At 48.1% G+C, this 21,965-nt stretch overlaps 1 protein-coding gene across 8 annotated transcripts in view; it reads right to left on the bottom strand.

Moving 5' to 3' along the window:
* KIRREL3 (kirre like nephrin family adhesion molecule 3) overlaps positions 1-21,965 on the bottom strand; it is a 274,316-nt gene that overhangs the window by 106,714 nt on the left and 145,637 nt on the right. For 2 of the 8 annotated variants that reach the window (XM_065696940.1, XM_065696936.1), the window contains exon 1: positions 2,909-3,024. The exons of 5 other annotated variants lie outside the window; for them this stretch is intronic. In XM_065696940.1, the coding sequence (XP_065553012.1) occupies positions 2,909-2,942 (34 nt within the window). In that variant the 5' untranslated portion in view covers positions 2,943-3,024. Of the gene's footprint in view, positions 1-2,839; positions 3,025-21,965 lie in introns of those variants that run through there. One more of the 8 variants, XM_065696939.1, reaches the window with a different exon arrangement.

The following is a 21,965-nucleotide window of genomic DNA, read 5'->3' on the forward strand; positions in this document are numbered from 1 at the left end:
AGCAGCATGCTCATCCTGGCACACCTTGGGATGCGAGGATGTGACCCTGCTCCCACCGTCCAGCTGAAGCCACCAGACAAGATTAATTCACTTGCTCAAATCAAGCTCTTGAGCCGTGTTCTTCATCAATGAACAGTCAGGCACACATCAGTGTAAATACAGGGTTAGAGAAGTTTTTCTCTTCCAGGTTAGCCCAGCATGCCCAACATCCATGCCTTTCTCAATGGCTGTGCCCTACCCAGCGTCCTTTCAAGCTCAACTTCATCCTTTCGTTTCAAGAAGAGGAAAATCCCACCTCTGTGCCATAAACTCCCAAGGCAAACACCTTCCTCCTGGCTCTGCCAAGAACTCCTTGTGCAGCCTCGTCTGTGCTATTTACTCAAAGCTTAGCTGGGAGAGAGCAGCAGCATCCTTTTCCTGCTTCCGAGAGGATGCAGGGACCACGCTTTTAGCATGCAAGAGGCGTTGTGAAGCAGTACAGAGGAGCAGGAGGTTCTCCTCGCTCCCTGAGCTCATCTGCCTCACTGGGCTCCGGCTCGCTATTAAACATCTGCCACGTTCCAACTCAGAACTTCCTGCAACTCAGCAAAACAGGAGCCCTGGCACAAAAATAGATAAGTACCCTGAAATACTGAAGACAACAGGCACCCACTGGTCAACAGCTGCGAGCTGCTTTGGCATCATCCCTCACTAGAAGACACTGCATTAGAGGAAGCAATGATCATCATCATTAAATGCCTTGATGGAAGTCAGGCATCTGGTTTGCAGCATTTAGCTGATGAAATAAATAAGGGTGCTTTTGGCAAACATGGAGGGAATAAACATGATGCTATTGGAGAAGCTGGAGGGATTCCAGCTTCCCTAATAGCATAGCTCCCTTTTGCCAGCTCAGGGACTTCCCGTAGGAGGTCCTGCAGCACATCAGGCCACTCACATCACCCTCTGCATGTTCTTCGGGCATTCAAATGCCCTTGTAGAGGGGACTCAGCTCCCCCAGGGCAAGAACAAACAACAACCTGTATTAAAGGATGACAAGCACGCAGACACTGAAGGGCGCAAGCGGAAAACCTGCTGGGATAACCCAATTTCCTTGCTTCACATGCTGATGAATGGATCCTGGTTGTGTGGTACCCCACAGGGGACCATATTGCCACCTCTGCCAACAGCAAGGTCAGAAGACTGCCCACATCCTCCATCTAGACTTAGAGCAAGTCATTTCTCCATGACCAGTTATTCCTCCCATCATCTCTGTCCCAGGGATACATCCTGACCCTAAGATACCAGTTCTCTTCTAACCATTAAGAAAGGTTCATGGCCTCAGAGATGCTCATTTAACAAATTTCTGTCTCCTGAATGGCTGTTGCTTTTCACTAAACTGAAAACACAGTACAATAGATGTGGCTGATTAGGCTATGTAATACAGTCCCTGCACATTTGGATTACGAATGATTACAACTTGAATGAAACAGCTGAGCACAATTCTTACTGCCACCTATTCTGTCCCCCCTCTTTCAAACACAAGACACCATGTGGGAGGCATAGTGCAAGTCTAGAGGACGAATAAAGATATTATGATCCAGGACTTCTGAAGTCCCAGAACCACCTTTAAATGCCTGACCTCAAAGGGACCTCAAAACCTTCCTCAATGCTATCCGAGGCCAGGTTGGACAGGGATTTGAGCAGCCTAGTTTAAGATATCCCTGCCCATGGCAGGGGGCTGGAACTGGATGAGCTGCAAGGTCCCTTCCAACCCAACCCATTCTATGATTCCTGCTTTCTAAGCCACTACCAGAGTGAAGCTCAAAGGCAGGTGATCTGCTGTAGATGGCTTTGCGCTTCCTCTGACAGCCTCACAAACAGCTGCCCCATGCTTCAGCACGTGGTAATCTCGAGGGAACAGCAAGGTCTTGGGCAAATTTAGGGCTAGATTATAGCCCAGCTGACTGTGACTAGCCTTCTGAAATGAAGGTCAGTGCTAGTACTTCGAGATGTGACTTTCTTCCATTTATTTCTTGATGTGAAAGCGATGGAGAGTGTAATTGCTGCTGTACGACTGCTCGTAAGTTGCAAATGTCCTAGCCCAGGAAAAATGAAGACTCAGATACAAGCTCTGTGCAAGGAGAGGGGAAGAGAGGTATCGGACAGTCCTCGCCAGCTCCCACTATATGCAGGGAAAGGTTTCCAGGCTATCACCATCAGCCTGTGCTTGGGGGACCTTGCACAGCAACTGAGGTGTGGTGTGCTCGTGCTTATGGGAAGCAGCACCCGCTGCCTGCTCTCAGCTGCGCTCACATGCACATGCAATGCCCTTAACCCTCCTCTGTGCAACCAAAGGAGCTCCAGCACTGCCAGGGATGGGGCAGCCACAGCTTCTCTGGGCACCCTGTGCCAGCGCCTCAGCACCCTCACAGGGAAGAGCTTCTGCCTAAGAGCTCAGCTCAGTCTCCCCTTGTCTTGCCACTACATGCTCTTGTGAAAAGTCTCTCTCCAGCTTTCTTGTAGGCACCCTTTGAGCACATCAAATCTCAGGAGGGCAAACTCCAAAGCGAACCCTGCTATGAGGTCAGGAAAACCAGAGGCAACACCTTCAAGCAGCAAAAAAAAACCCCGACTCCAAAACCAACCTCAAACAGCCCTAAAACACTCCCACTGCAGCTTCAGCAACAAACTACAAGAAGAAATGCTTAGTTACAAGAGATATTGCCACTGTCAGGCCTCTGCATCAAGCAACACCCCCTGAGGAAGGACAGCCACAAGGCAGCCTCACACCAGCCACCACTCCTCAGAATAGTGGAAACCAGAGACCACATGGCTTGTACAGCAAAATACACATTAATACCTTTGCTCAAGGGCTTTTAAAGGAAGGAAACTCACTATCCCCACAGAGTATCCTGCAGAAGAGCAGTACCTGTCCTCCATTGCGCAGACATTGGATTTCCCATCCCAGCAGTCTTCCTGTTTCCTTGCCGTAGTATCTATCATAGCTCCTTACATCCAACACCACCACAAACACCCCAAACAACTTCTCCCTCAACAAAGCAGAAGGGAGTGGCAGAAGAAGCTACTTCAAGGCTCTGATTAGCTGAGTGATAGCATCTGAGACTAATGACCACGCAGACCTACTGGGCACCTTCTGGACCCTTCCAGACCCTTCCAGCCCCTTGCTCCCCTGGGGCAAACCCCCCCTCTGAATAACACCACATAAAGACTTTTTAGGAGGAATGAAATGAAAACCCCCAAACTCCCTTCCTTTCACAGTGACTGTTTGAAGGCTGCAGATGGAGCGTGGAGAGCAGCTGGGATCTCCTTGGAAAGAGATGCAGTAACAGCAGGCTGGAGGGGCAAGAATGTGTGTACACACACAGCATCCCCTGAGCAGGATCCACCATGGGAGGACTGCTGATGTTCCTGCTCCGGCTGTCCATCCTGTTCACCAGGACATGGTACTGGATGTCTCATCTCACAGAATCATAGAATTTCATAGCTACCATTGAGATCGTGGTCCCTAAACTGCTTCCCCTCTTCCAGCAGACAGGCAATGACCACCTTTTCCACGTGGTGGAAGCTTCTCCCACTTGCCAACAGGTTACCATCTATCTGGATGTACACACATGACATTGCCTGCATCATACAGGCATGGTACCTCCAGGAACACACCTACCACCCTCTACACACATGCCTGCTAGAGCCATACATGCAGGAATAAGCATATTTCACAGATATGCCTGCCCCTTTTTCAGTGCCTGGTTTCTGCTTTTGCTGGGAATCACGAAACATTTCTGCATTGATGTTCTGTATTTTCCATTCTGCTTTTAAGCCATTCTCTTGACTTCACATTCCTCTGGGTCTCTCACATCCCCTCCAAACCATCTCTCTCTGTAGCTGCTCCTTTTTATGTCACTGCTGACTCCTCAGTGATGGGAAGCAATAGTTAATATTACATTTTTCCTTCCAAGCATGTAAATACCCAGAATAAAGCTGAAAATAGAAGACTTCTGACCAAAGCAATGCGATGCAGACTTCCCTTCTCCCTGTACTCCTGGTGACTGGAGTCAGGTTGTATCACCTCCGCAGACTGGCTCTGTTAAGCAAGTGCCTTCAATGCCTCTTTTAATGAAGTCTCATTGATTGATTGCTCCTTGCCCTGACAGGGATGCTGCTGTCACCCCCAACCCACTCCCACCAGCATGAGGATTGTGGCAGGAGGGTTCAGCCCACACCAGCCCGGGGCTTGTCTCTCAGCTGAATTTCCTACCTTCCCGCATGGAGCTGCAGCACGAGTGAAGTGACAAGTTTGAGCTGCCGTCAGCAGAGGAGCCGACAGCCTCATCTGAATAACGGTGCTCGAGTTTAGTTTTTAATTAAGCCCTTGTGGGTTCCTTGAAAGGTTGAGGATGACACAGCCTCCTCTGAAGCCGGCCTAGGGAGACATCCAGAGTCAGCACCAAAGCCTGCGTCCTTCTCCAAATGATGTGAAATTGGGACCCTGGAATAAAGGATGAATTCTGCAGAGGAGCAAAAATGGGGTTTCTTTTCCTGGGTCTTTGTCCCAGGTCAGCTCTGGGAGGGGTGAGTGAGGAGCACATGGCTCTGCCTGGTGAGACATCCCTCTCCGTCTCTGTGCCCAGCCATCCCTTTAGGGTATCACAGAGATGGCTGCGATGTCTCATGCTGAATTTATAGCTGCACTCTATGCAGATGCCAAAAGGGAAACGCTCTCCCTCACATTTACACTACTGGGTACACAGCCATCAAATACCCTAAATTAAAGACCTGCGGCTACTGTCCAATAAGCCCTGAATCCATGTAAATCCTAACGCGTGCTGTTTGCTCTCAGGACGGAAGAATGCACAGCTTCCTCTCCCCGTCCTACCCCTCAATATTATATTTTAGTACTGCCTAGAAGGTTTCCATCAAACAACATAAACACATTTGTCAAAACTGTTCACAGTGGCTGCTCTTCTTGGGGGAAATGACTGAAAGGGAACAGTGTTTAATTCCCAGTTCAGCGGGATTCATAGCACTGTGTTAGCTGAGCTTTGTTTCCTCCGTGCTTCCTCCTCTGTTTTCTCTTTTGAGGCTGGAAGATCCCTCAAGCTAAAACATTTCTACCTGGATTGCACTCATTTCTAACCAAAATAAATACAAACCCTTTGTAGTTTTGGGCTGTTTTGTTAAAAAAACAAACTAAGCAGTGATGACAGGGATTTTCTTAGGTGTTCTGAATAGGGAGAAGGCTTTTTCCCTGATTCAAAGGAGAAGAAGACTGTCCATTTTAACCCAAGGTGGAAATAGGGAGAAACAGGTTTATGGCCAGGAAAACAGATACCAAAGCCCCTTGGGAGGAGGCTTCAGAGCCTGTAAGGTGATTCCAGTCACAGAGAAAGCATCAAAGAAACCCTAGATGTCACAATGGCAGTTGAACATGGGTGGATGAGGAAGAGGATAAGGAGGAGGAGGAAGGCTTTTACTGACAAAAGACAGGTAAAGCAGTGCTTAAATGTCACATCATCCCCTGTGGTGATGATTTGCCCCTTTTGTCTGGGGACAAAGCAGAGACATCTCTTGATGCTGCCTTCACCCAACCACAGGTTGGTTGGACTCTGGCTAACACTGCCCCGAGTAGCCTTGATAAACTTCCTACAGCCAACGTGGAGTGGGAATTGACACTGAACATCCTTTCTAGAGCCACTTCTGCCACCACAAGCTGAAGGGGACTCCTCCGCCTTTGAAGAGCTCTCTCTGTGTGACACAAGACTTCGGTTCAAGCATTCTCACTCTGCGCTGGTTCCCTTCTCTCCTAGGTGAGGACCTCATCTTGTGATCTACCAGATATGAAGGTCTCTTTTTCTTCCCCTAGTTCTTGTTTGTCTCATTTCTAGCAGTGTAAGAAGCGGCCCAGAGTGTGCACAAGGTCTAAACTCTGTCATTTTTACACATCTCCATCCAAACAGTCAAAAAAGGCATGAGAGACTGAGGTGCTTGCAGGAAAAGGAACGATGAGATTTCCCAGAAACAGAAATAAATAGCAAACTACTTCTATGTCCTTTTTACCTGCTCCCTGGCTCTGCAGGACGTAAAGGTTATGTTTTCCAAATTTTCCCTGCTACAGTAAAGACCAAACAGTCAAAGGCAAGAAAAGCTCCGCATTTCATGTTGTGACTCCAGGAGCCGGGGCCTTTGGGAGGCAGTGCACATCATTCATTCCCTGCCCGTGGCAGGGGGGTTGGAACTAAACGATCTTTAAGGGCCCTTCTAACACAAACCATTCTATGATCACAGGACTGATGCTCTCAAGCATTGGCAAGATTTGTGGGTGAGTACAGAGTTTTATGGGCCTTGACTGTCCTTTGTCTTAGGATCTTTCAAAGGGGACTTCTGATAATCCTGAATATAACTTGCTTCTTTTCTAAAGTCCATTTCATCAGCCAGGCTCACCGTGGCTTGGGCACAGGGCACAAGGCACTGCTGTACTTAAGCTCTCCTGCTCTGAGGAGAGAGATTTCTCCTCTTGCTTTCAATGGCTGTGAATGGATGCATTGGGTGCTCCCTTGAAGACACTCAGACCCTTGTACCTCCACATGTGTCTCCCAGCCTGAGCAATAGCCCTTTGCAGAGCAATTTCCTTTCCTCTTTTTCCCTACAACAGGCCTAGGGCACAGGAGACGGGCTCCAGCCTCAGGAGACGCCGCTCTTGAGATCATTCCAGCAGGGAGCAGATGGTGATTGCACATGAGCATTTCAGGCATCACAACGATTATGGATGGGCTCACTTTAACAAAACAGGGAAACTCATTTGTCCTACTCTTCAAACCCATGTCTGTATCCTCGGCTGACACAAAGCAGCCTTCCCTCATCGGTGTACACAAACCGATGTTAGTTTACCTCAGCTATCTGCAAGCCCAAGAAGGTGAGTGTATTGTAGGAAGGATCCCAAACACCACCCTGTTACTGCAGCAGCACAACAGTGGTGCTCAGTCCCACGCTGTCAACTACAGCAACACTGTTCTATAAGCATCCTGCTCAGTCCTGTGTTGGGAAGAGCTCAAGCCAACAGGAGAAATGCAAACAGACCCCTTCACCTGAGTGGAAAGCTCTCACTGGCTGCCCACAACCACTCAAACCTTTTATTAAGTGCCAAGCCACTGCCTATGGTTCTGTCTTATTTCATTACCTTTCAGCAGGGAAAGATTTAGGATCCATTCGCTTGTTTAGCAACATCCATTTGTAACAGCGGGATCACTGGGGAGCAGTCGATAAGCACTATGCTGGCCCATCCCTGGTAACTGTGCAGCAGTTAGTGTAGAACATGGAATATATATGGCTGCCTTCCCCTAATCTAAAGCTGTATCAAATGGCTCTTAACCCTGCCCGAATGAATTCAATTTGGCTACTGGATGCGGCTCCAATCCTTGGGCTAGAACAGAAAAATCACTTACTAAAGCGCTGCTCCCGAGGGACCAGCTTCTGAAAGAAAACTCGGAAAGATTTCCAGTTCGCTAATCCTGTGATAGTTCACGCAAGACAAATCTGGAATGATGAGGTCTTTTCGTCAAACACAAGCAAACCCCAGGAAGCACGGGAATAGCATTACAAGTACATCAGAGGGGAATCATTAGTGATGCTCAGGGGAGATGCAGGAGAACACAGGGATGAGCAAAGGATGTTGATGTGAGTCAAAGGATCTTTGTGTATTTCCAGTGGTTTGATGGGAGAAGTGGGTCTGTAAAGAGCAGACAGTCCTCAGAACCAAGGTGGACAATGTAGAGAGCTGCAGCCTGCCTGCTGGCTCAGGAGCAGGAATGGAGAGCAGTGCCAGCTGCCAAGACTGCAAGATCCCGATGGATATCAGCTCAGCAAGGATCTGTCCCAGGCCTGCTCTCCGTAAACAAGGAGCTGTTTCTCCAGAAAATCCCACTGCCACCATCCTTCCTATCTCCATCACAGACATTGTTTTGACCTTTAATTTTCCCCTTTCCTCTCTTTTATCCTAGGAGATGACCTGGAGAAACCCAGGCCCCAGCATCACTTCTTTACCTCTAGGAGGAGGTTTTGCCTCCAGCATCCCTGTCTCCCACACCTGGATCAGCCCTTGGCTGACAGGTGCCAGCACAGCAGGCTGATTTCCCCCAGCTCGGAAGCACGGTGCGAGCCGTGCCGCGCTATTGACTCCCGCTCGCAGCTAATTGAATTGTCTTGTACTACACTTTGTTTAAGCCCATGAGCGATGGCTCACACTCGAGTATCCAGCTTGCAGCAACACCACAGACAATACGCTCAGTGCCAAACCTCCCCCACCCCCAGCTACCCAAAAAGCTGCTCCCCTTCCTGTATGGATCCATTCTGCTGGGTGCTGGCAGAAATTTATCCCTATCTGGCTCCCAGCACTTTTCTCACATCTCCTTCTCTATGCAGCAAGGGGTGATCCTCAAGAGGTAAGTAGGGATGGTTACAACAGGGGTGCAATGGGAATACCAGGAGGCGTAGATGATTATGGGTGGGCTCACTTTAAGAAAACAGAGAAATGAACTTGTCCTGCTCTTCAAACCCATGTTTGAAGAGGGTTGTGTCAGTCTCTCAGTTGACACAAATCAACCTTCTCTCATCGGTATAGAATCATTGAATCGCAGAGTGATTTGTGTTGGAAGGGACCTTGAAGCTCATCCAGCTCCAACCCCTGCCACGGGCAGGGACCCCTTCCACTGGAGCAGCTTGCTCCAAGCCCCTGTGTCCAACCTGGCCTTGAGCACTGCCAGGGATGGGGCAGCCACAGCTTCTCTGGGCACCCTGTGCCAGCGCCTCAGCACCCTCATAATAAAGAATTTATTCCTAATATCTAATCCGAATCTTCCCTCGGGCAGGTTAAAGCCATTCTCTTGTCCTGTCCCTACAAGCCCTTCTCAAAAGCCTCTCTCCAGCTTTCTTGCCATTCCCTTTAGGTACTTGGAAGCTGCTCTAAGGCCATATACAACCCTACATCAGTTTACATCAGCTATCTCAAGCCCAGGAAGGTGAGCAGGTTACAAGCAGCGATTACACAAGCCGAGGACAGTGGTGTAGGGTAGGGAGGAGGAGGATATAAGGACAGATGGAGACAGGCAAGTGAGAATGAGCACTCAACAGCTTCATTCCTTGAACGGGGGATGCTGGCTGCCCCCTCCACACCGCTGGGCTGCTGCTGTGTGGCGCTCTGGCTAATGAGGCATCTGCTCCCTGTGACAGTCGGCATCTGCTGCTGCTGCCTCCTCCTGCCAAGATCCTGCTCGGGCTCCCATACAGCCAGGTGAGCCTGTGAATGAGAGCTAAGCATGCAGGAAGGCAGGGAGGAACTGCACTGCAAAGAGAGATAACCCTCCTAAGAGAGGGAACAGGGAGAGAACCGCATCCAGAAGCACAGTGCAAAGAGAGAAAACCCTCCTGAAAGACAGAGCAGGAAGAGCTCTGCATCCAAAACCACCACGCAAACAGAGAAAACCTGTGCTCCAAACTACACCCATGTCCCTCTCTAATTGCTAGTATTAACCATAAAGTTTTATGTTTGCAGTCTCTCCTTTTATGTACGGCTCCCTGTTTACGGCCACTCGGAGCGAGCTGCCAGGGCTGGCGTTCAAACATACTATTCAATTAATGGGGGAGCCCAGGGCAGCATGGGGGAGCAGGATGCTCTTCCAACCAGGAGATGAGCAACCCGCTGACCGGGGCTGGCTTTAATGCAGGTGAAACTTGGCAGCCAGAGACAGAGTGAAAACAAAACCCAAGACTGGAACAACCTGGTTACGAGGAGAAAAAGCTGGAGTTGGATTCGGCCTCTTTAAACCAGAAGCATTGGGGACAGAAGGATTTTACCTTGGCCAAAAGGGTCTGTTTAGAAGCAGAGGTGTCTTTCTGCTGTGCTCAGGAGCCCTGTGGAGGAGGTCAAGCAAGAAGCAGACAGATTTTGCTGACAGGACAGAGGTTATCTCTTATTTTTCCAAGGGGAGCCTCTCTCAGTGCTGCTGAAACCTGCTGTCATCTTCTGAGCCACAGGTACCTCTTGCTAAGGGCTGCTGAATTATCAAGGGCTCCTCTCTCAAGAGGAAAGCTTAAATCAGTCTTGATCACTACTGGTCACCGCAGGGCTTTTCTAATCACAGAAGTTGAAATCCATTATCTAAATCAAACCCTGCTTAATTAAATTCCCAGGAGTAAGTCAGTATTTTCATCTTATTCATTTCCAACCTGCATGCCTGCACTGCTGTACAATGTGGTCCGGAGAAACGTTCCCAAGGGTCTGTACACAGCTCTGCAAGTGAGGTGGTTGTGAAATCCATTCGGGAAGCTTGTGAAGATCCATCACAAGCGGGCAGTGAAACAGGCTACGTAAATCCAAAGGCAGTTTGAGCATTTTATGGTGGGATCCTGCTTTGTTTTTGATGTCTTTAATGAAGAAATCAGTGTTTCAGGGAGATACTGGAACGCCATTAAAACAGTAAATAAAGCTGAGATAACTGGGTCAGATGAGTGGGGGGTATAAAGCCCAGTGTGATTTCCATGTGCCTGGGTTTGGCTCCATGCTCTGTTACTGCTGCTCTTGACCTTGGACAAGGAGTGGTTTTCCTTGCTCTGCCTCAGTTTCCCCACTTACAAACCAGCATCAACCTCCTATTGTCAACACTTAATTGCTCAGTGATGGTGAAACCCCTTCCTAGGCACCAAGAAGGGCCAAAAGGACAGTGTTTAGAGCTCTTCAGCCCAAGAAACCTTGCTGCATGCAGAGCAATGAGCTCCACTTTTCACAAGGGGTGAGTAAGCCCCATATAAACACACATACTTGGTGCACAAGCAGAATGGGGTGGGGAAAGTGTGTCTTTTTGAGCATCTTACCCCCAGCTCTGATACACACGGTGAGCCAAAGACTTTGCACAGCTCAGCCCTCCTCATAGCAACTCCCAACATCAAGGTGATGCCCAATACAAAAGCCAAGAGAACACACATCCAGGCAGGGGATGAAGCCTGGTTTTTGCCGCATTTTAATCCAGCCCAACTCTTCCTCTTTGCCAGGATCCCACGCAGCATCTCCTCTTTAAGCAGGACCCCATCTGGCTTGCCTCCTTCCACCCCACTGCAGCCAGCTTCTCCCTCTCCTCCCTGGCTCTGCACCAACAACATGCCCATCTATTCACTGAACTCGCTTGTCTCTAGAACTGGGACTCTGCTGTGTAATGTCTTAAATCTGAGGCCCTCTGTGGATATTTCCATATTTCGGAGGTTTAATGCATTGTGTTTAATGTCCTCAATTTGGAAGCCAGCAGGCAATGCAATTTTCAGGTGCACGCTACGTGAATAATGAAAGTCTCTCAGTCCCCAGCTCTCAATCCACCTGAGTCCCTGGAACAGCATAAGAGGAGGGAGGGAGGAGGACTGGCCAAATGGAACTCAGCAGCTGAGAGGGACAACTGGCCGAAATGAGTCTGGGGCTGATGGATGAATTTAGGGCGTCGCAGCCAAACTGGAGAACACGCTGTACGGAGCACACACTGGGCACAGCACCTCCAGGAGGCATTTAACTGGCTTTAATAATGTCAGTGTCTCTTAATGAAAATAGTCTGTTCCACTTAATAAGTACAACGCACTCTCAGCCATCAATCCACTAATGTGGGGGTTCAGCAGCACCAGGCAGGCTCAGCTTTGCAGTGGAGCACTGGGGATGCTTGCTGCACCAAGGCAGTCAAGGGGATGCATTAGAGCCTGGAGTTAAACCCCAAGAGGAGCATCCTTCCCTCCCATCCGCTTCCAAATTAACTCCACAGAGTAACCACCGACAGTGGGATTTGCTGTATTATTTAGGTGTGTTCCCACTGTGACCATGGCCCCTGTGGCACAGGAAGAGTAGGAAATGGTCAGCATAGGAGAAAGTCCGGGGTGAACACTGGGGTGGTGCAAAGCCCTGCACCAGGTGTGCTCCTTCTTCATATCCCATTAACTCCGAACCTGTAGGAAGCAGCTCCGAGGGTGAAAGCGAAGCCACTTCCCTTGGCTTCCTCTCCCTAGCACAAAATGAAGATTAATTTTAGGCAGGTGTTAAACCCACAGAGACTATAACTCCACTGCAATGGAGTGGAATAAATGTCTCAGGGCACATTATCTGCATGGGAACACCGTCCTCTGGGGAAAGAGCGATAGGCAAAGGAAAATACTCTCCTTGGGAACACGTGACCGATGCAAGAGAGAGATTCTGGGGTGTGGAATTAGCCGGAGATAAAGGACCTGCAATGGATGGAAAAGGAGCTATATGGGAAACAAACCCCCTAGCACAGGAGGATCTCAGCCCATAATTGGGACTGCCAGGCACTAACTTAATAAGGCCAGTAACAACAATGCTAATAATGAATCTGCTAGGGTGGCATTCGCCTTCGCTGTGCAATCGGGGTCTTTCAGAGATTGAAACTTACCAAGCAAAGCGATAGTCTAACCTCCCCCGTAACTTGCTCGGTTATCATGATGTAACTTAAAATCTGCTTTAGCAATTACATTCCTCACAAGATCTGAAGTGGTGGAAAGAAGAATTATAATGAATATATTAATATACAGTCTCTTCCTAGCGAGAGTAAGTCATTAGGCTGGGCACAGAAAAGATGCCCAGGCAGAAACAGATGGAAAAAGAGCTACATCAAGAGTTTAAAGGCAGGCTTACATAAAAGAAAAAAGCTTCAAATTCTAAGTGGATTATGGAATGCAGGCTGCAAAGGCAGAGCCAGAATTGCTCTGTGCCATGCAGGGAACGGCATGTGGAAAAGGGATGGATGGTGGGAGAGATGAGCAGAATCAGTACACTGTGGATGTGTTTCACTCCCTGGAATTTCATATGGGGTGCAGAGGTGGCTGGCTATGTCCTGTGGGATTGTCCAGGCTCTTTCTGCTCAACACACATCAGTACCAGGTGATACATCCTTGGTTGTTTCTCGTCTCCAACACCCCCAAGTCCATCTCAGGGCTGCTCTTAACCCAATCTCTGCCCAGTTTGTGCTTCAGACCCAGCCAAGGGGCAGAACCTTGCACTTGGCCTTGTTGAACCTTGTAAGGTTCACAAGTGCCCACCTCTCAAGCCTGTCAAGGTCTATCTGGATGGTTCCTGTTAAGCTATATAGAGGCTGAGCATCCCTGGGAGCACAAGGCCAGATGATGACACAAACCACAGAGCACACACAACCTCTTTTCATCACTGAGAGATGTTTTCATTGTGTGACTGGGAGGACAGAGACCTCCTCCTCTGCCACACAATCAGCTGTCTTAATTTCTCAACCTGCTCTGCAATCAGTCCATTGATATGCAATTATCTCCAAAGCACTCTGCTATACATTACTGCCTTATTGTTATCTTACAGGACTTTTTTTGGTGCTGTTCTGTGCCAGATAACCTTAATTTTCCCCATTTGTTCCAGCATATAATTATTTGTTTGCAATCATTGCCTATTAGATAGACGAATACTGCAAAGGAACAAACATTTTCCCTCCATTATGCAGTCCTGAAAAGTTCTAATACGTTATTTGATCAAATAATCTCTGCTGTATCAAAGCAATGCTATTTTCCCCTTCCAAACTGTGCATTTATTACAATGTAAAGTAGTCTGATCATATTGGGAGCGAAAAGTAAAAATAATATTATGGTCTTTCACGGCAAAATATTGCATATTTATTGTGGATGACTTCCTTGGAATTTTAATTCAAGCCTTTATATATTTATTTCCCTTCCCTACCAGCTAAAGGAGGGAAGGAACCTGATAGGTTTGATTTTAGGAATTGCAATGGCTGGGCTCAGCTCTGGGCTCTACAAGCTGCACTTTGTTACGTGGAGAAGTCCATTTTAAGGGATTTTACAAGCCTTAAGCATCCATTGCTTTCTGGCTCCAAGGAGAAAGATGCATTTCCCAATCCAAGCGTTCAAATAAACCCATGATTTATGCCCCACCCCATGGGACCAGCTTAGGAAAAAAATAAATAGACCACAGGCAGTTTTAAAACAAGTAAATTTAAGTGTTTCCTTTCTATTTCCCTTCTGAGCCTTGAGCTTTTAAGGGGTTGTATTTTAAAGCCTTCCCTCTGCAACTGCAGGAGACCGAAACTTGTAAAGATGATGCTCATCCCTCTCTTTTATACAGCTCTGGGGACTTTCAGGTGATGGCAGCTATGGGGTGAAGGGGCTTTTCCTGATGGGGAAAGGTGGGGCTTTTCACTGATGGGCAGATGCAGGTTGACCCCATCTCCTGGAGGTGGGACCCAGGCCAGGTTTGACAGGGCTTGGAGCAACCTGGTCTAGTGGAAGGTGTCCCTGCTGTGGCAGGGGGGTGGACATGGGTGGTTTCTGGGCTCAAATGCGGGTCTGCAGTGAGCTCTTCGTCGCCCAACACCCCCCAGTCCTTCCCCACACAGAAGAATAAACACGAATAATAAACAAGAAGAGGTCTGCAGCAAAGAGCTGCTCGGTTCACACCAAATAAGCACCCCATTTGCTTTGCAACAGGACTAGAGGTGAGCTGCTGGGTGAGTTATCAATCTCCATTGCAAGAGCTCCCACACTGCAATTCCTATTCACATTGATGGAGCTGTTAAGCCCCCTGAAAGCACCAGTGTCACCTGGGGGATTAAATCCATGCATGGCACAGGGATCTGCTCGCTGTGAATGAGTAAGAGGGAGCAAGATGCGTGCCTGGTTTTCCCTATGAACACAACTTGAGTTTCTCACCTTGATGTCCCATCATTGTTCTAAGCATTAAAAGGCTGTTCAGAAACGGCAGTGGTGGGGTTTTGATCACAGCTCTCCTTGCAAAGGCCCGAGTGCTGAAGGCTGAGGATGTATCACAGGGGAATTAAAGAGACTCCAGCATGAAGGTTTGCCCCTAAAGTTGCCTTCCCATGGAAAGGGAAACGAGATGCTCAACTGCAAAAGCTCCACAAAAGCTCATGCATCCCAGTGTTGGGAAGCACACATCGCCACAGGGGTCATGTGGCAGGATTCCACGTTTGATCCCCATGTTCAGCCCTGCAGCAGGGGCTGGCAAAAGCTCCTGAGATGGTGACTGAGGAGTTTGCTGCTATGGACACGTTGATTTTGCCCAGTTTTCGGCTGATGCAGGGGCTGGCACGTGATCTGGGCACCACCTCCCGGCACTTAACCCGCCTACTTAAAAATGAAATGAGAGCTGGGTTTCATTCAGCAGCACAGGAGTGATTCAGAAGAAAGGAAAGGATATTAAATGAAAGCACTTTATTTTCATATAATGCATCAGAACATTATATGATGGGGGGGGTGGGGAGGAGGAGGAGAAAGAACAGCCGTTCTTTTGATTCCGACCATTTAATAGGTAAAGAGGAAGTCCTGAAATATGTGCTTCTGTTTTCTAAACCACCCGTATAATACCTTGCAATTAGGGTCCAAGCACACGAAAGATCATCATTAAAATTGAGACCCTCCAGGAGTTTCCCTGTTTTTTGCTGCGGTGGGAAAGATTGCTTGGAATAATATCATTTTGTGTGTTCGAAGGCTCAAGGGTATGCCAAGGAGGGAATGGGAGGAAAAACCATCTAATGGCAAATGATATCTTAAAAGCACAGCAGAGGTTGAAAAAGTGGATCCATGCAGAAAATAATATACTATTATTTAAAACAGGAAATTGCTAAAATGACACTTTTGTGTGATTCCGTCGCCAGAAAAAGCATCTTGGCTGAATCCTTAACGTGCAAGACTTTGGGGGTTATTGTTATTTTTTTTAGTGACACTGTAAAACCTGCAGAAATATCTTCGGTTTTTACCAAGTGATTAAACCACAGTCGTTTATTATGGTTTTACTAGAATATTGTTTTCCTAGTTCTTCCAGGGTTTATTGCCTCCAATATAACACTCCCCCCCTTTAATAATCCCCGTTGCTTCGACTCTATTGCCTTATATTTTTAGAGTTCTTGGAGCGTTTTGCATAAAATTCCTACTCTAATGGGCTTTATAAAATGAGATGTATTGTCATGGATCCAAGCCCTTATGAAGATAATTATCTTGTCCATTTGTGTTTTCATTATGTCGAGAAATACTTTTTCTCTCTCCCCCCAACAGTTTATTTCCTACCCCAAATCACAAGGGTCCTTTATTTTTTACTTTAGAATCCATTGGCAATGAAAGAGGGAAACCCAAGCCACCACCATCCTCTGTTTATGTCTGAAGGAAGATGGTCCATGGTGGGTGGAGAGGTAGGGGATGGGGACAGTGTAGGGTGTGGAAGAGACAGACCAGGGTTAAGAAAAGGACAAGGATGAAGGAGAGAACTGACACCAAAGGCAGGGAAAATCACAGAGTCCCTCTCCTTGCCTCTTCCAAACATGGATCCAGCACATAGATAATTACTAATCTCACTGGGAAAGCATCTCCAGACTGCTTGGGACAGTGCTTTCTATATGCACTTTCTATACGCACTGTCTATACGCACTTTCTATACGCACTGTCTATACGCACTTTCTATACGCACTTTCTATACGCACTTTCTATACGCACTTTCTATACGCACTTTCTATACGCACTTTCTATAAGCACAATCATTAATTGTGCTTTCACGTGCACATGCACAGTTTCTAACCCAAGGCACTGCACTGGTTTCTTTGGGGGTCTTCCATATAAAGACAGATGAGATAGAGAACTAGGTCCCTTTCCAGGGATTCCTGCTTCTGAAGAGCTGACACCAGACACATGAAGATATGCCAAGCACTACACCCTGGAGAGATTTCACTGATGACTTATGAAAACCTGGGTCTTTCTTTCGCCTTTTCCCTGAAGCCCATTGCACAGAAATGGGAATATGTATCATTTGCTGAAGAAAAGCTCCCTTGGAGCTGGAAAGAGCAATCATACTTGTGGTACGTGGGGAAAGTGGCTCTGCCCTTGTATGGAATTAGGGCTGGGTATGTATTTCTACTTTCCTATAAAACTAAGGTTATTATTTCCACTTGAGATACATCTGAAGCTCCTTGTAGAGCAATGACAATTACAGTACAACAACAACGTGCAAACTGTGCCATTCACCTGTCTAACTGGGCCCACATGTATAGTCTGGGGCATACTGGGAAATAACTTCCATCAATTCAGAAGCACATTGCTACCCAGAGTCATGGAGACAAACATTGCATCAGGACCAGACCCGGGGTTTATAGCTGCAGCAAAAGAGAGCAGAGGATGCGGATATCAATGCCATAACCCAAAAGCTCCCACCTCAAGAGACACTGGACCTAAACAAGGTGTGATGGCAAGGTCACCCCGTAAGCCTGTGTCATGGCTTTATCCTGCCTTCGGGGAAGACAGAAAGCAGAAACCTGATGATTGAGTTTGCTCCCAGGCAGGGAAGGTCCCTCTGGACCAGCCTGAGGATAACAGGCACAGACCTTGAACAAACCAGACCCTATAAAACACGTTGCCTCCCTGTAATTAACAACAGTGTGCGTGCCCCCCCCGCCATGAGTGACACTGCCAATTCTGCTGTGCATTCCATGTGTCATATTGTGGTACATCACATCCTAATTAACGCATCTTGTCAGGTCCAGAAGTTGGCTGCAGTAACACACTTCCAGCAGCTGTCACAGGGACCCCGCAAAGGGACCGAGCCACCTGGTGAGGCAGCAAGTTCCTATATTCCTGATTTTACTTAAGCAAAATAGGACAGGACATGGTCCTACATTCAGGATTGCAAGGTGATAGTGGCTTTGACCCCAGAGGCCACCTGGGTTCCTAATACAAGGGCCGGGTGGGAAGAGGAAGGTGAGTTTTACCATCTCATCCTCATCTTGCACTGAGCATCCTGCACTTGTTCAGAAGCTGCATATTAAAGCAGAGGCAGATGAGTGCTTTGCAGACAGAGTAAGTGTAGGTCCCCCAGCAACCCTGTGCAAGGGATAGGGAAAACTCCAATGGGATGGCTCAAGGTCACCCATCACCTCAGAGGCTCGGAGTTTTGGTCCCCAGCATCAGGCACAGAAGAGAACAGGCTTGATGCACCCAGGAACTGAACTTATGCACCTTGACGCCTGCCTCTCTGATAATTATTAGGCAGGACAGCTTGGCAAGCATGAGCATCAAACCCAGGTGTCCTGGCCCCTGAGGTCTTCTTCAGATTAAACATTTAATGCTGCTGGAGACTGTGGTTGTACACAGCCCAGCTGCTGACCCCAGCTCAAGATGCCACGTCCTCCTCCCCAGCCCAGCATCACAACCCGAGAAACGCAGCCAAAAAGGGGGGAATATGCAGGGAATGAATGATATTTTTTCTGCTATATTGTAGGATCTCTTTGTATTTTGGGTCCTAAAGTGCATCTGGTTTCCTTGGGGTGAAAACAGCGCATTTCTATGCAGCCCAATTTGGAAGGGATCATTAGCACTTGAATTGAAACTAAGGCACGGACTGGTGGTTGTGAAAGGTCCTGTGGCACTTCTCATATGAAGAGGGTTTTGGGACTGTGGCACTGGCCAAACTGCACTCTGCTGTGGCTTGCAGGGATCCGGCATGGAACTCCTTGCACTGCCAGGAGCAGGGACAAGGATAACCACGGCAAGATGCTCATGAGCTCAGCAAAATGTCCCATCCCTGGCAGTGCTCAAGGCCAGGCTGCACAGGGTCTGGAGCAAGCTGCTCTAGTGGAAGGTGTCCCTGCCCATGGCAGGGGCTGGAACTGGATGAGTATTAAGGTCCCTTCCAACCCAAACCATCCTGTGATTCTATGTAAACCGAAGCAGCCCTAAAGCTCCACTGGAGATACTGCATGAGGTCAGATACACCCTAGTAAGCCTCAGGTAGCTAAATTAGTTTGAAATTCCAGCAGCCAGTTTGACACTGAATCCAACAGGAAAATCGCCAGGTTTAGGATGCTTTTCCCTCTGAGATAACCATTTCTGCTTCTTCCTCCTCGCCCAGCAAGCAGCCGCCATCCCAACCTGCAGACAAATGGGGCTTCTTTGATGCATGCACCACATCGGTGGAATTTGTACATCTTTGATAACAGGCATTTAAAGGGTGAAGCGTAATGAAGGGGGGCAGAAACAAGCTGCAACCAAAGGCAGGATGCAGCTTTTTAATTAAAACTCTGATGCCTTTTTATCTCTTTCCCTCTCCCTCGCTCATCCCCCCACTGACAGAGGGGATTTCTCAGTCTGAAGCCCGTTGCTGTACAAAAAGCTCAGCTTTAATATTCTCTTTGATTAAGTGGGATTTTTCTTCCTCCTCTTCTGGTGGGTGCTGCCTTGGTACTCTTTGGTGGAGATTTAAAGGAAGAAGGGCCCTGCCTGTAGTCAGACAGGTACCTGCAGAGGAGAAAGCAAAGCATGGGGCCAGCCATGCTCCTGGGAAGATTCAAGCACCAGGGTGCCCACATGCCTTTGGAGCAGCAAGTGCTGCTTTCTCTCACATCACACATCTCTTCAGCTGACACCAAGCAGAATGTGATGGTACAAAGGGTTAAGCTGTGAGAAGAAGGGAGATGAGGCCCATTTGAGGGGATGATGAACCGCTCTAATGTGATTGATTTTTACTGAATTCATGGCACTTCTCATTTGCAGTTTCCCTCCTTTTAATTAGCTGATGCTTGTAGCTATCATATTCAATTCTCATTACTTAATTAAATAGGGTCCTTCCACCTTTAGGCAGTGCTGGAAGATGGTGGAAGAGACCAGCTGGACAGAAGAGGAGCATCCTCTGGTTGCTGCTCCGCACTGACCCCTCACTGTCAAAGCAACATGGACCTCTCAGCTTTGTTTTGGACTGAACCCTGGCTGCATCCTGCTTGGCAATACAAATAAGCAAGGATTAAAACAGAGCAGACCCTGAGCTCTCAACCCTCAGAATGTTCCCATTTGCTCCAGGGGACCCATATTCAGGAGCTGGGCTTGAGAGCTGCATTGACACCAGTGGGATTTAGATCACAACTGAATGGTGTGAGCAAAGATGTCTGGTACGCAGCTAAAAAGGCATCAGGAGTACAGCACACAGGGCTATACAGGGCTGTAGCCCCAACACCACTGCAAATAATCCAGCAAACTGCCCGCAAACCAGACTATTCACTGGTACTGTATTTAAATCCAAACCTCCAAAACGTCCTTAATGCTTGGCAGAAAGGCTTGTAACAAGAATGGTGTTGGCAATGTGGTGGTGCTGTTTCTCCATGGTGGGTAGTAACTGGGACAGATGTGCTGGCAGTCACACCAGCTGTATTTCTCTTTCTCTGGCATCATTTCCCAGCCCTACACATCTGCAGCTCTTTAACGGCAGATCCTGGAAAAGCAAAATACCCCCAGCAAGCTTGGCGAGGCACCCGGGCAGCTTCAGCCCATGTCCATGTTGTGTTGGCACCCCATACATACCCCACACTTGAATGTCAGCCTGTATGCACAAACAGACCCATCTATTGCCCACACTACATGGATTCAGGGTGCCCACAGTGCTCAGATGAAGGGACAACCCTCAAGTAACAACTCACATCTGATTTCTCTGTTTTATGGCAAAGGCTTCCTGGTTTCGCAGGGATTTCTGTGGCCCTTGGTTAATTGTCCCAAAACTACTTTGAGATCCGGAGATGAATCGGGCTACAGAAGTACACTGCGTTATTATTATTATTATTACGGATTTCCATTTGAGTCACCAGGATCTTCCCTGTTGGAGCATAATGTATTCCATCAATTACAGGGAAGCAGCACGAAGCTGAATAGGACCCTGATAATGAGGGGCCCTTTCATTTCCCCCGCGCATGCACAGACCAGTTCAGAGGCTGATAAATGAAGGTCTCCCCCCGCTCCCCTCTACAGATGGCATTTGAGAATCCTTTCAGTGGCATAATTTTATGGTTCTTGACTCAGGAAGTCGGTTTGAACTTTGGTTTGGGAGATAAAAGGACTGACAAAGCATCCCCATAGGATGCCCGGACTCGTTTGCATTCATAAATGTGTAGCCAGCACCACAGACCTCTTCTGCACGCCAGGAATTACCTTCGCTCAAAGGTTTTTCTATATTCACTTATCATCTAATGAGCAGTGTAAGAAACTTCATTTCAAGGAGGAGAGGAGGGGAAGGAGGATTAAAAGAAGGAATAATCCTCTCTTGGTGGATGCCTTTAAATGGGATTTGATTTCTGTGGCTTTTTCATATGCTGCCAGAGAGGAAGACAGGGCATAAAGAGTGATGAGTTAAAGAGGTGCAGAGATGAAGGTAGAACCATCCCCTTTAGATGGAGATAAGCTTGGAGGGAATGCAGATCACTTGAGAGCTTGGAGTGGGCAGAACAGGCAGAAGGGGTCTGTCCTGCTGCTGAGCTGGAGAGGAGCAAAAGAGTAGGGGATGGAAAATGCTGCTGGCATTTAGAGCAGTAGTTATCATAGAATCACAGAATGGTTTGGGTTGAAGGGACCTTAAAGCTCATCCAGTTCCAATCCCCTGTCACGGGCAAGGACACCCTCCACTAGACCAGGTTTCTTAAAGCCCCATCCAGCCTGGCCTTGAACACTGTCAGGGATAGGGCATTATGCCCTGGACAGGTCAGCTCACCAATGAAACACACGGCCAAAGGGAAAGCGAATGCATGGGACAGCCTGCCACCTTGCTAAAAGAGCCTGAGAGGTTGTGCCTGTTGCCCCAGGGTCATCCCAACCCCAGCCCCAAGATAGGATACACAGATAGAAGAAACAAATCAACAGCAATACAGGCATTACCCACACGCATGACTCCAAGATCCCGTGTCAGCCGAAGGTTAGCAATGAAGTAGTTGATAGAGAAATAAAAATGCTCATCTCCCCTGACAGCCACTGCACCAATTGATGCTGCTCAGCGAGGCCATTACCACGGGCAACAGAGCCATAAACCGGGCTTTCACAGGCTGTGGACAGACGAAGGCAGCTCAGTGTGACACCGCTCATCACTCAGGCACATCAGCCAGGGCTTTGCGAGAGGGAGAGGCAAGATGCAACTCTGC

The sequence above is a fragment of the Lathamus discolor genome, chromosome 17, assembly GCF_037157495.1.
Source record: "Lathamus discolor isolate bLatDis1 chromosome 17, bLatDis1.hap1, whole genome shotgun sequence".
Lineage (NCBI taxonomy): Eukaryota > Metazoa > Chordata > Aves > Psittaciformes > Psittacidae > Lathamus > Lathamus discolor.